The 14,441-nt window shown below is 48.8% G+C and overlaps 1 protein-coding gene across 1 annotated transcript; it reads left to right on the plus strand.

The window, feature by feature from the left end:
- The first annotated feature begins 111 nt into the window (after nt 1–111).
- On the plus strand, nt 112–14,397 carry LOC122363234 (gamma-aminobutyric acid receptor subunit beta-like). The gene is made up of 7 exons (XM_043332245.1): nt 112–631; nt 900–1,009; nt 2,001–2,068; nt 6,017–6,162; nt 8,130–8,287; nt 12,446–12,730; nt 13,527–14,397. The coding sequence occupies exons 1-7, from the start codon at nt 576–578 to the stop codon at nt 14,111–14,113; spliced, it is 1,410 nt and encodes a 469-aa protein (XP_043188180.1). The 5' UTR covers nt 112–575; the 3' UTR covers nt 14,114–14,397.
- Nucleotides 14,398–14,441: the final 44 nt, after the last annotated feature.

Consider the following 14,441-nt stretch of genomic DNA (forward strand, 5'->3'; position numbering starts at 1 on the left):
CCTGTATGGTCAGCCAACACTCGATGCTATACCGTGTCGCCTTACAGCCCGTCAGAGGGCCGACAGGCAGAGAGGAGAGATAGAGCATTGATCACTTGAGCAGAGTGACATTACCCGGGCGGCGTTCATCTCGGCGAGTGGTTCAGGGGGCGGGAGGTGTGAGTGACCGGCCGGGTGGCAACAGAAGGGTATTGGGTGAAGAGGTGGTGACTTGGCTGTCTGTGGAGAAGTGTATATGACTGAGGAGATGGACAGTGTGGTGAGATTAGGCGTGACATTTTACATGAGGTGGTGGCCGGCGTGTTTTCAGTCTAACTGACTCAAAGTGACCAGGTGTTGTGAATGTGTGATGTACAGGGCTCGCACCTTGCTCGACCGTTCTCTGGAAGCGGAACGGCACTGGTCGTCTGCTGCTTTCCTTGATCTCGACTAGCGGCCAGCTGAAGTCTGATGCGTCTCACGTCGTACATCGCTGTTTGACGAGACAACTGGCTCCTTGGCTGTAAACCGATCCGTGAAGACTTTCGCGGTGATCCTGAGCTACGGACAGCTGGAAACCCGACTAGTCACCTGAAATGGCATCAACATGCCGGGGGCTCCTCTCACTGCTGGTTATTGCCCCTCTAATTAGGTGAGCCATGTCACCGTCTTCTTTCTGGAAATCTATGCATTTAGATTCAGAAAAGCGCGTGCTCAGTCCCGCCAAATGAGTCCGGCTGGGTCGGTTTTCATCTGTTCTATATCACGACCTCTTGAGCTAAGCCGAGTGGAGACTACTTTTTTTTGCGTCCCGCGTCCCAACATCGAAGAGGACTAGGAGTCCAAGAGTGTTTGTCACGATCGTTCGCCTTGCCGCTTTCGTCTGACGTTCGTTTGACGCCGCTTTGTCTCTGTTTCAGTTGTGCGCACACGCAAGTCGGCATAGCCACTCCTGATTTGGGCAATGTGACCAAGACCATTTACCGGTTGCTTACTGGCTACGATATTCGCCTGCGACCGAACTTTGGAGGTAAGTTTCGATTACGAGCATCACCAATTTGACAATTACCCACAGCATTCTATTTATTTACGCAACGGGCTCTGCTGTTAGGGAGACAAAGTCACTGGAGGCCGTGTGGTGCGCATCTTTCAAAATTTTAGGCTTCGTGGGCGAGTTATGTCAAGTTATGTCAGAATATACATACTACTTAATTTGTTTCGAGCCAACAAGCGTTTCCTGTGTCCAGATTTGCTCATATCCTATGTCATTTCTCCTCTAAGATTTCTCCCTTAATCTTTCCCGACCATTAACAGCGTGCTAACGACTAGTGGACCGTTTCCAGTCCATTGCGGATAACCAAATAACAGGCCGGGATGCCCGGGAGATCGACCTAGGTCAGCTGTCTCCTCAGGAATGCACCCCCTGGCCCCTCACCGACCCCGCTCGCCCCTTGCTGGGCTGACTCCTATTAACTCCGATTCTCAGAAGCGCAAAGCGTTTTCCTGCGAAACCTCCTGCAAAAGCCTCCTTGCCCCGATGCTCCGTCTGGCTGGCTGTGTGCCGCTGCTGAATAGCAATGCCGTCATGATTGCGACATTAACCGGTGGCGCCGAGCCAGGGCCGTCATCACGGGCAGTGCGCGATGCCAGCGCCCGTCTAACGACGCCGTGCGCCCGGGCAATAAATGACCGCGTGCCGCCAGAGCGACGCACGTCATTTGTCCGGGACATGATGCGAGCGTGTAGGAATATCGCTCGGTTATATGAGTCAGTAAATCGAAATGAGAAATTAACCGCTTTGGAATATTGGATGTGCTTTGGATGTTGAAGAATGAAGATGAATGTAGAGATAACACTTTATGCTGATTCATTTATGTTTTCTATGTGGGATAGTCCGTTTGACACTCATGCCCCTAAGTTTTGTATTTGCAGACGTTCCCCATGCTCCTTTTGAGTACGACGTTTCCAGGACGGCCGCTACAGAGCTGACCACTGACAAGTGCCACCGTGTCTGTTCTCAGGACAGCCTCTCTACGTGGGGATGGAGCTGAACATTGCCAGCTTCGACTCCATATCGGAAGTCAACATGGTAAGTGCCGGGACGGATATTCTCTCGGAGCGAATGGCCTCGAAACTCGCCAGAGGTTAGATCTACGCTCCACATTTGAGAAATGCATGGTTGAAGTCAAGCTTAGATAAATGTGCGTTACATTTTTATATCAGTCTTTCGTGCTAAAACACATTTTAGAATGGAGCGTAGTCCTGAATCCAATGATAACATTCAAAGTCCGTAAAGGACTTTAAATAAAGGACTATTATCATGAATAAAAAGCCCAAAAGCCGCAAGTTGCGCTTCTCGTTTGCTGTCCGTGAAGTATAAAGCCCGTATTCACCCGTTTCTAGAGGCTTATGCAGGCTTATTTATCGGTTAATTACATACTCGTAATTAATTACATCTATACTAAATCATGTGATTTAGTATAGTTCTACGGGAAATCAATCGAATAAGGGTGAAGTGAAATAAATACGGCCATTATTATTTGAGTAAATAATATGTTTTCGATATAACGATTGAAGTCATTGTTCTGTTGATTAGCTTATCACAATGGTCATTTCAGCTTGTCAATTGTTTGTTTGAGAGTTGGAATCGGAAGATTGTCAATTTTTACACTACACAATGAGTAAATATACCTACATGCCAAATCATTTGCAGCCGAGCATGCGTAAGCTAGCGGCCTAGCTAACATGGATGCCATTACAGACAACATTATGGATATGCCGATGTTCGGTACGTTTCTTTACATGGAAGCGTTTGCGTTTCCAGGAAGAAGAGTTTCCCGTTTCATCGACCCATGAAATGCTATTCGGTGGGGTCTGGTTCGCTGAATTCGGCATAACCTGTGGCCACAAAGGCCAGTACGTTTGGGTATGCTGTAGTGTTGAGAAGTTGTGTGTTTTTCAGTTTATTAGAGAGTCTACTGTCCTGCTCATTCACGCCGACAGAGTATGAAATGTGCAATAAGTTCTAAGTGAAATTTGAAACTTAATGAACACATGTTGGATTTCATTTTTCACCGAGTTGTTAAGCATCTGATCTTTGCTTCATCGGTAACCCATTTCAAAGGTGATAAATGAAAATGATGCGTTAGTTTGTAAGTCTAGGTCGATATGGATTTCCCGTAAAAAAACCGCCGCCGGTGACGCCAAAACACCGATCGACTACCGACTGGTGTGTGTGTGTAATGTGTATGGAGGGAGGTGGCATTGGTCGCCCTTTGTATGCACCACGGACAGGCTCGATAGACCCCCCTCCCCTCCATGCCTACTCCGCACCGTTGCCACCATGCACCCCTGGAGCACAGGGGGGGGGGGGGGCGGTCATGTGACCCGGTGACAGCCCAGTCGGGTGCACGCTCGCGGGTATATAAGCAGCGGCCGGCCGGCGGGCGTCATACGATCACGATGCGTCTCTCCACCGCGCTGCTGGTGTGCGTGTGCCTGGCAGCCCTTCTGCTGGCCGCAGAGGGCCGGCCGCAGGTGAGCTATCGCTTCCCATCAGCCGATGCCTCACCTAATTTATCCAATAGAAAGTAATTCTAACGTACTTTTCACACAGGAATTCGTCTCAGTCATATTTGTTCGAATAAACCGCAACTGCAGTTTTTCGGTTTTCATGAACCATGTCTAGTAATTAAAGCAACGTTTTAATAAATTACTTGCGATTCCATTTTACCAATGATGACATTTTAAAGTACTCTGTTTTGATCTTGCGGCTTTATAGTGTTACGATTTATTAGTTTGGAGAATATCGTGCTGATCTTTCCATTACAGATAATTAAAACGGGCGTCAAGCCGTCATAAGACAATTATTTGAAAAAAACGTGCATATTATTAAACCTTTGTCTATTTGCTTATGTTTTACAATGGCAACCACTAAACCGTCTACTGCCGCTGACTGTGTCCACTATTTCGCAGCGGCCCGGCGGGCGGCGGGCCAAGCGCCTTCGGCCGGCGCGGCAGCAGGGCAGTGCCGGTAGTTCCTCTGAGGAGGACAGCGCCGGCTCCTCAGAGGAGCAAGGAGACGCCGCAGACGCGCCGGCGCCGGCACCGGCCGCGCCCGACACCGACGCCGACGCCCCTGCCGACACGGACGCTTTGCCTCTGACGTCCGGGAAGCTCCGCCAGGGACGGCGCGGACGGGGCCGCGGCGGGCCCAGGTCACAGAACCGCGGCGGCCAGGAGACAGACGGAGATGACGACGACGAGGGGACTGAGCTGGACGACTCGGAGACGCCGGCTCCTCGACAGCGCGGCGGGCAGAGGCGCGGCGGGCGGGGACGGCCCGGGGGACGGCGCAGCGGCGGCGGCGGGCGCCGGCGCAGCGGTGGTGGGCGCCGGAGGCCGCGTCCGCCGGTGTCGACCCCGACACCAGACGACGATACCGACGGCACCACCCAGCCGGAGACCGAAGTAGAGTTGCCGTAGACGGCGGGGCAGCGACTAACTAGCGTACAGCGACACCACCACAGCTGCTCAGATGCTTAGAATCTGTCTGAGTTGTACTAGCCCGGTGGCTGTAGTACTTTGAGCTTTTGATAAATGCGCGATGGAACTGAAAGTTACTGTGACTTTTGTTGATGGCGGATGACTGGGACAGTCTCTCAGTGCCTGTAACTGTTCCGTTCGTCATTGATTGTACGCTGTCGTCTTCGTGAACATGTGATAAGAGTTTATTGCACTCTGCCTCATTCGTTAGACTTAGGATTGATCGACGCCAGAGTCTAACGTCATTCCATTTCAACTTATTTTCTGTTGTACGAAGGCATTCGAGTTAGAAGTCCAAAGATGTTAATTTTTTATCAATGTTTTTTTTCGCCAAAAACTAATGACAAGCGATCTTTGCTTGGAACGTATGGCCACTTATCTGTACTGTCGTGTGGTTTACGAGATGCGTCCCCTAAACTGTGATCGACTTGCACAAAACACGGAGAAATAAACGACAAATACATGCTCAGTGGCTGGTTTGCAGAGACGCCTTCCTACTCTTACTACTACTTGCTTACGAGTTTGGCCTATTAGGAACGACGGGAGAGTCATCATGAAATCAGACAACCAGCTACATTTTATTACAGGGATGCGGACTCATTGCGGAGCCGTGGAACTCTCAGACGGCTCCGGCTCCGGCTCCGGCTCCGGAGAAAAAAATCGGCTCCGGCTCCGGCTCCGGGTGAAATGTCATGGCGGCTCCGGCTCCGGCTCCGAGTAAAATGGTCCGGCTCCGGCGGCTCCGGCTCCGGCTCCAGTACTCAGTACATCCCCTATGCAATTAAATACGGGTGGAAAAAAGACGATGGGATTGGTACACGACACACGTTGCTACTGTATTTGCATAACAAGGCTATTTTTTTTTTTTTTTTTTAGGGCCTTGGCTTTTTTCATATTTTGAATAACACATATTTTACTGTTTTTTTTTTTACTGTCAAACCGAACGAGGTCAATAAATTTTCCTCTTAAAAAAAAGAGCCGGAGTCGCCCCCTTTTTTGACGGCTCCGGCTCTGGGGTATTATTGTTTCACGGCTCCTGCTCCAGCTCCGGCTCCGGCTCCGCACCCCTGTTTTTTATTACCTTACAGTACAGTCAAAAAGTTACGAAGACGATTATTCATTATATGAATGGCGTTTTTCGCCACCATACATACAGAGCTTGTAAGCATACATGCAAGCTTCACGCAGCTTGCATGTATAACTTGCAAGCTGCGTGGTATTTGGCGGTTCGGCCATGCGCTAAAGCAGCCATATCGCCAGTGGCTTCAGAGAAACAAAATGAATTGGATCGGTGCTGCTGCAGATAACCGACTTTGAAATATTGGCTTAGTTGATGTACACACGTTGAACGGCAATACGATTGCGGCAGAGTGCGGGAAAGGGGGCGTATGTCGTGACCGTCTTATCCCAATGTGTCTATATCACTTAGCTTTGACCGCGGCTACTCTTCCCTTTCACCATAAGGCTGACATAAGGCACCGCGTGCTGACAGGATTACACCATCACCATGTACCTGAACCAGTACTGGAAGGACGAGCGGCTCTCGTTCAGCAGCACGGACGACATGCTGACGCTCTCCGGCGACTTCGCCGAGAAAATCTGGGTGCCAGACACGTACTTCGTCAATGATAAAAACAGGTAATTGTTTTTGTAATCTTATATCCAAATCCAAATCACTTCGTTTTGAGCTGGTGGGTATCAACTATCAGTGCTGTTTGTTTTCATTTTTACATTCGCCCGTAATCTTATTGGCCTTTTACGACGCCTTAACCCGCGAGTTGCTGGGGGGGGGGGCGTTAAACGCCCCCACTTTTTTGCGCCGGGCCATAGCATAAAAACGGCGCGCCGCAGGCGCGCCAAATTTTGGGTACCTGTAGGGAATTGATTGAAGTTTATTGTGACAAAGTTTTAAAAAAATCGGTCGGAAAATTTTTGAGATATCGAGGTTTTAGTGACGTCATGATTTCTGAGTTTTCGACCAAAAACGGCATATGTTCAAAAAATCATATAAAATCACAGAATAGACATACAGACATGCCGTAAACGCCATTAGACTGCCAATACCATGGTAAATCAAATGGCTATCTTCGATTATTGATTATCGTTCCGCATTTTCCATAATCTTGAACTGAATCTTGGCAATTTTTCGTGACTACTTCACGACCATGATACATGAATTTCTTAAATTGAAATTTTTGAGCCAAACACGTACACATATGATAAAATGAATGTCACCATCGTGTTCTACGCCCCAAATTACCTATAAAACATGTGTCACAGGCTGCGAATATCAGTTTTGATTTTCGGGGATATGTGCCTACCCGGTTGACCTGACCTTGACCCTGACCTATGCTTGACTGACCCCTACATGGAGCTGACACTCTTGTAGGCTTATAAGATGGATTGTGCACCGTTTTGACAGAGTTTATGGCGAGAGGCGCCCATTGCGAAGTCCTGAAGTCCATGCTACTGAAAGCCCGATTTCAGGTGTTTGACCTGACCTTGACCCGACCTGTGACCTCAAAATTCAACTTTAAAGTACTCATCTGAAGCGTCTCGTCGCGCTCTTTCGTTTGCCGCCTCGTGCGTTTCGCTGCGCCTATTGGTTCTCGAGTTATCGGCTGGGGACGTTTAACGCCCCCCCCCCAGCAAACGGCGGGTGGCGAAATACCCCAGCAACTGCCGGGTTAAGTATAGAGGGAGAGAGGTCCAGTACGGGCCCGTCCTTATGCCCTCATAAAACTACAGCTCCTCGAAAAAAGGAGCATGTTGCCCGTGACGAGAGGAAACCGATGAACGGGCGATGATTTCATGGTCCTAGGTCATCGGTTGACCCTTTGGGTCAGGTCAGTTACCCAAGTCAGGAAAATCGGGGGCAGCTGTTATAACTCTATGAAGTGTTGTTATGGATTTTTTCGGGGTGCTGATTACGAAGCTAATTTAGTTTTGATAAAATGATGCATAGTCGTGCCTATGGGGTAGGTCGGGTTGGGCCAGGTCAGGTCAACCAGTATGCGTCCTACCGGCTATCCACAATAGGTGTCAACCATCACCGACAGTTTCGTAACATGTTACGTACTACGTAGGCACCAAAACTACTTCGTAAATGTTCAAATGGATTCGCAATTCGAAATCAGTTCCAAAAACTACCATAGAGAAATATAAAACTGAAAAAGTGAACTAAGATCATCCCAGGACCCTGACCTGACCTTCACGTGATCTTGACACTCGCCATGTATTGTACAAACATTATTTCACATGTTGGAACGTTAAGAGTAAAAAAAGACTGGAAACGCGCGGAAAATAAACGCTGTCATACCTACGCCGAATCGCGATTCCGGCCTGACATGGTCTCAAGAAACAGGTCACAGGTCAAAGATTATTCGGGTCAGGGTTATGCAATTTTTCGGGTAGGTATAAAATTTATAAATTCGAGCCTACTGAAAGTTTCGTCGGGATGCGCAGCTTTTTGCGCGAGTTGTTCGCGAAAAACAGAGGGTGTTTCGCTCGACCCCTCCCCTTTAAATGCGAGGGTTAAAACAATTATCTTTTGGATAATCCGATATTTATGTGTATTGTGTAACTGTAACTTACGTCTTCGGCAGCTACCTGCACGATGTGACGGAAAAAAACAAGATGGTGCGTCTCCATGGCGACGGAAGCATCACGTACGGCATGCGCTTCACGACGACGCTGGCCTGTATGATGGACCTGCACAACTACCCGCTGGACAAACAAAACTGCACCGTCGAGATCGAGAGCTGTCAGTGAGCCTAGGGGGAGGGGAGATAAAGGGAGAACGGGAGGGAAGAGTAAACGTCCCCAGTCCATAGACAATGGACCCTGTAGGTCTTTGCCATTTGTAATAAGTCTGAAGTTGTTAAGTGCTGAGCTGATAGCTGAGCTGATACTTTATCATCAGCGACATCGTCTAATTTGCATCTTGTGATATATTAGGCGTGTGCGTGTCAAACCGCGACACAGAAAACAGCGACCGAAAAACAGCGACTGGAAACAATAGCGACAGTGTCTATAGCGACTCTCAGAACAGCGACACACAGACTTGAGTGATTCCTCAAAACTAGGGCGACGGGTTATAGAGCGATCGTGTGAAAGAGCGACTACAAATAGTGTAAATCAGCGAGAAAAGTCATAAGTAGGCGTTTGACATAGGCGTTTTACTTAACCCTATTAGTGGCAGGCTCCTGGCTACCCCTATTAGTGGCAGGGGGGCTGTTTACGACCCCCCCTTGATATCTCGAGATCTAACGGGCCGATTTTCAAAATTCAAACGGCATTCGATTTCGCTCAACGTGATCTACATTTCTAAAAAATAAAAATTAAAAAAATGTCAATAGGGGGGTAGAGGGGGGTAAAAACGGGCAAATTGCAGATACATTTTAGACTGTTTATCACGGCCAGGTTTCTGAACCAATCTTAACGCAACTTTTACCGATCGATAGAGAATGAACCAGGAATTCACATGGATCCTAAAAATATGCATTTTCAAAAATCATAGGCGGATACAGATCATTGAGATTGGGGGTACACAAAAAGTATAGTAAATAAGGTTTTTGTTGGTACTGTTTCTAAAAAGGGTGGTAATGGTCTTGTTATGTTACAATTTTCTTATGAGGGAACGACTACAATTGTATTGGTCATGCATAGGCGGTGTCAGGGCACCTATGTTGGGAGGTAAAACATACCCCCCCCCCTTTTGGACGCCTGGATCCGCCTATTATAGCAAAAACGTGTCAAAAGAGGATGCACAATAACTTTGTATATGTTATCACATGATACCTTTCATTCACTGTTCGTAAAACTGGTGCATACAGTTATAATACATCAGCATCGTGATCTTCGCCCAAATGACTCGCTTCACGAATAGGACCCCCCAATTCCCAGTGCTCTGGAGCCGCCCCTGGTAAAGTTATGAACTTGAAATTTTCAGGGCAAATTTTCAGGAACCACGGCAATCGCTCCCAAGAGCTCAGTTTTTAAGCTAGATCCAATTTCTTTGCATGAAAGGACTCAGAATTGACCGCGCTATCAAACTGCTATCTCGGATTTGCAAAATTTTGAAAAATTCGAAAATTTTATATAATAATATTCAAAATTTATATTTTTACATTTTTTGCAAAAAGTTTTTGACTTTTCGAAAAAACCGGAATATATGTGACAGAACGCATGATTATAACTAACTCTAGCAAGTTTTAGCTAAATATCTTCAAAAATGGCCAAGTTATACGCATTATTGCAAAAAAATTCACAATTATTAATTTTTCAAATCAATTTCTCAGTACGTATTTGACATCGTACACCAATATAAATGGCACCATCGTGTTCCTGAGCTCAAACTGCATCCAATAGACACCTTTTTTGTTGAAAAATTTTAACTTCAAAATTTGACCTTTTTTGACCTGAAAGTGACCTGACCTAAACTAAATTCGACTCAAAATGACCTCGAATGACACAGACGACATCAAATTCGAAATATATGGCCTAAATGCACCATAAAACATGTGTCACGTGACCGACGCATGATATAATATTTCCGTGACCTGTGATGACCTGACCCTGACCTGAAAATCAAAGTACAAGTTTGGTACCCTCAAGGTATCTAGAGCATCTGTTCACGAGTGTGGAAACCAAAAATGAGCCTGACCTGACTTGTAAGACGGCGGCCAGAGCCCAAAATGTGAACAAGCCAAAATGCTAATAATTTTTACTTTGACCTGACCTGTGACGTCATCGGTGACCTCGAGGTCAATGAAATTAGGGTTTGCTCGACAGTTTTTTCCGGGGCTATCAGACGCCGTTTGAATTTTGACGATCGGCCCAGTAGTTTCAGAGTTAGGAGGGGGGCTATGAATAGCCCCCCCCCCCCCCAGTAGGGCGTGTTATACACAGACCCCAGTGGGGCGCGGGTTAAAGGGACTATCCCACCTTTAACATGGGGTTTGAGTTGAGATAGCCAAGTTTGCGGCGAGGTTCAGAAACCACTATCTATCTAGGTTGCAACCCCCGCGGCCTCTTGGTGTTGAAGAAATTCGTTCCCTTCATTTGAAAATGGGCCTTGCGCAAGGCCCTATCTTCAACATGGAGCGACCGTTAGTGTGACGTCACCTCGTTTAGTCATTCTGATTTAAATGGGTTTGTTCGTTGAAAAATCGCTTAAAACTTGGTCTGAACTTTGTTGTGGTGCCTACAGAGTAAAAAGAATCAGCTTTATGGCAGTAATGTGGCCTGGGGAAGGAGGTAATTTTGGGCCGTGACGTCACATATTTGAAAGTTTGTGTTTGGAATATGGGAAGCCTAAGATGTTTAATGAAAAATAAATGCCAGAACCGTGTTCCTGGTCATCCAATCTAAAAAGTCGGGCACAATTTAACTGTTTTGACAACATTTTAGAAGGTGGGATAGTTCCTTTAATTTGACCTGACCTTGACCTGACCTTCACCAAAACGTGACCTAGGCTGGCCCCAAAGGCTGCCTGACCCACATAATCGCATTTGTCATGTAAAATGGACCATAAAACATGTATCACACGACACTTTCATATTGTGACCCCCAGTGACCTGACCTCTGTGACCTGACCTGGTATCAGTGACCTCAGATAACAAAGTATGTGTTTGACGAACAATTTACCATCGATGTTTTTCAATAACTTACCAATTTACTCGATTTCACAACACATTTCTTGAAATGCCTGTGAACGGTGAAAATCCGACCTTTGACCTGACCTGTGACGTTATCGGTTTGACGTAGGTCAATGAAATTTGGTCACAAGGTAGTTCCCCGGTGGGGCTATCGAACGCCGTTTGAATTTTGAAAATCGGACGGTAAATTTCCGAGATCCTGGTGGGGGCCGAAACGCCCCCCTCCCCTCCCCCTTCGGGTGGTAGGGTCCGCCGATAGCCCTACGAGGCGCGGGTTAACTCGAAACACAAGTTAAAAGCTTGAATAAAACGAAGCAAAATATTGAGAATAGGCTACTAATCGCCGGTAAACTGACGTTCGGGCAGGGGTCTGCCGACCAACATGAAAGTTGAGCTTCGAACTCGACCTTTGCGTTGCTGTAAGCCATTTTCGCTATCCCCGGCACGGTAAACGGTTCATCCACGGTTCGTGCTGTGCCCATGACCGTGGCCTCTAGAGCTACGGCCAGCCTGCCGCGACCGGTAGGGTCGGCTCACGACCCATGGGGTATGGACCAACCACCGCGGTCCGCCCGCGTATTGAGCGCCCTGCAGCAGTGTTTGCACTGCCCAAGGGCGGCCGATGAATGCAGACACGTTGACGGCCGTTGCTGTCCACTGTGACAGTGAAGATCAATGCCTACTCAATGGTGGTCCTCGCCGGGGCAGGGCCGTCGACCCGCCCGTCCCTGGAAACGGCACACACTGCGGAATAACGTAACGTCAGCACGGAGGTCTGTGTTGGTGGTAACCGGGTATACAGACCCACCCCGGGCGCCCGCCGGTCATCACTCACAACGGCCGTGTTTGGGTAAAGAGGCGACATTCGCTGAACGCAGTTGCTTGGGTACAATGCGATAGTTTTGCATTTGTTGATACCTATGCTATGCGCAGCGAATACCGGGAATTCACAATCGACTATTCATATTGTAATGAGCAAAGGAACCATCAAGCAGCCTCAATGAAAGCAGCTTTTCTGGAATTGTTAACACTTCTTTTGTTGGACTGTCCCCCCAAAAAAATCCACTTTTCTCCCCCTCCTCGTGCGGCCGGTGACCTTGAATCGATCCTTCCGTAATGATGGCCGCTGAACGTTCATCCCACAAAAGACCTTCCAAAGCACCGGCCGCTGCTCCTCCCCCCCCCTCCTATTTTCTGACCGCTCCAATCACATCTGATCAGACCCTTCCTATTTCCCTGCCCCCTCCCCCCTCCGCCGACAGACGGCTACACGGTGAAGGACGTCGTTATGTACTGGAAGGAGACGCCCGTGGTCGGTGTGGAGGAGGCTAAACTACCCCAGTTCACCGTGCTCGGTTACGCCACTACCGACCGCACCGAGCGGCTGGCCACCGGCGTCTACCAACGACTGTCGCTCTCCTTCAGCCTGCAGAGAAACATCGGCTACTTCATCTTCCAGACCTACCTGCCGTCCATCCTGATCGTGATGCTCTCCTGGGTGTCGTTCTGGATCAACCACGAGGCGACCAGCGCTCGCGTGGCGCTCGGTAAGTACGCGAGCTCTCTCTCTCTCTCTCTCTCTCTCTCTCTCTCTCTCTCTCTCTCTCTCTCTCTCTCTCTCTCTCTCTCTCTCTCTCTCTCTCTCTCTCTTTATATCCCCCCTCTCTCTCTCCCCAATTTCCCAATGCGACGAATGGACTGTGGTTGCGCCCTAGCGGTTAGTTTTGACAGTTCTAGTAACTACAATCGCCACCAGATGGCTTTATCATTGAGCGCCTGAATGTAGGCTGTCCCGCTGAGCAGCTAGTCGTGAACGCGCGGCGCTCTCTCGGTCTCTCGCCTCTCCGGCTGTTCTCACGCCGCTGCTGTTCGATCTCCGCTGGTGACATCACTGACCAACGGTCTCCGAGCGGGTGTCACCGCAGCAGACCGATCGGCACACACCAGCGCTGATCGATGGGTGCGTGACGTGCTTTCTGACCGCGGTCCACCACCACGACTCCTTCCCAGCCCACCACACCTCCCAGCTCTGCTCTCCCTTACTGGGGCTCTCTCCCTGCGAGAGACAATCAGGCTGATGGGCTATTGCGATAATGATGGAGAAGCCGAAGTGGATTGCGATGTAGATATTTGTTTAGGCGCTCGGCACATTCAAAAACAAAAACAAACATCGACCAATAAATTTATACCTAAGTACCACCAAAAACTATATTGTCCGTACACTCAGCATCAAGTAGCTTTTGTTTCGAAGTTTCATAAATACGCAATACCACCCCATGCTTAGAGACGAAAGTCATAGTTTTCATGACGTCTGACCCGATCATCTTCCACTCTCCTCCGCAGGCATCACCACGGTGCTGACAATGACCACCATCAGCACGGGCGTGCGCTCCTCGCTGCCGCGCATCTCCTACGTCAAGGCCATCGACATCTACCTGGTCATGTGCTTCGTGTTCGTGTTCGCCGCCCTGCTCGAGTATGCCGCCGTCAACTACACCTACTGGGGCGCCCGGGCCAAGAAGAAAAACTCACAAAAACCGCGAGATGTCAGCGGTGGAGCGGAGGCCAACAGCAGAGTGTCGAACTGCGCTGGCGATGGTGACGGCCGAGACATCGAATGCGTCTCTGGGGGGACACCGAGCCAGGCCGATGGTGGTGGTATCGACCTGAGCACAGTGCGACCTTTAGGTCCTCTGAGGCGCAGGGCCGGCACGGCGGTCGCGGAGGGCCGAACGCCGGCCGGGACGGGGACGGGAGCGGCGCGGGGTCGCCGAAGGGTACTCAGTTCACTCCGTCGTGGCGCATCAGCCCTGAGTCGCTCGCTGCCCAGGGTGCACGATGTCAACAGCATTGACAAGTATTCGAGGCTGGTGTTTCCCGTTTCCTTTGTGCTGTTTAATGCCACGTACTGGGGATTCTATATACTTTAATTGTAAGGAGTGTGCGCTGGTCTGAAAACTTGAGAAACGTTTACTTGGGTTATTTGAAGTGGAGGGGACATTTTCATTGCGTTACATCTAGGCTCGCTAACCCTCACTAAAGGTTCCCTGGTTATCCAAACGGCTTGCCGTTACACCAATGTTCGCAATTTATCCCCAAGCCAACGGTGTTATCAAGCGAAATGTGTCTCGTTATACAGATAATTGTATGTTAAACGTTGTAATCGATCATCCCTCTAATAACGTGAATATAAAATTTTGCCGCCACGACCCAAGTCAGTGTCTGGATCAATCTGAAGTGGAGTGATGTCGTAGAAAG

Source organism: Amphibalanus amphitrite, unplaced genomic scaffold (assembly GCF_019059575.1).
Source record: "Amphibalanus amphitrite isolate SeventyFive unplaced genomic scaffold, NRLGWU_Aamphi_draft 000611F_arrow, whole genome shotgun sequence".
Taxonomy (NCBI): Eukaryota; Metazoa; Arthropoda; class Thecostraca; order Balanomorpha; family Balanidae; genus Amphibalanus; species Amphibalanus amphitrite.

Bases quoted from the DNA above. Each gene is read 5' to 3' on its own strand.
- LOC122363234 (XM_043332245.1), top strand. From the start codon at position 576: ATGGCATCAACATGCCGGGGGCTCCTCTCACTGCTGGTTATTGCCCCT. The intron at 2,069-6,016 runs GTAAGTGCCGGG...GCGTGCTGACAG, and splicing joins CCATATCGGAAGTCAACATG to GATTACACCATCACCATGTA. The intron at 6,163-8,129 runs GTAATTGTTTTT...CGTCTTCGGCAG, and splicing joins TTCGTCAATGATAAAAACAG to CTACCTGCACGATGTGACGG.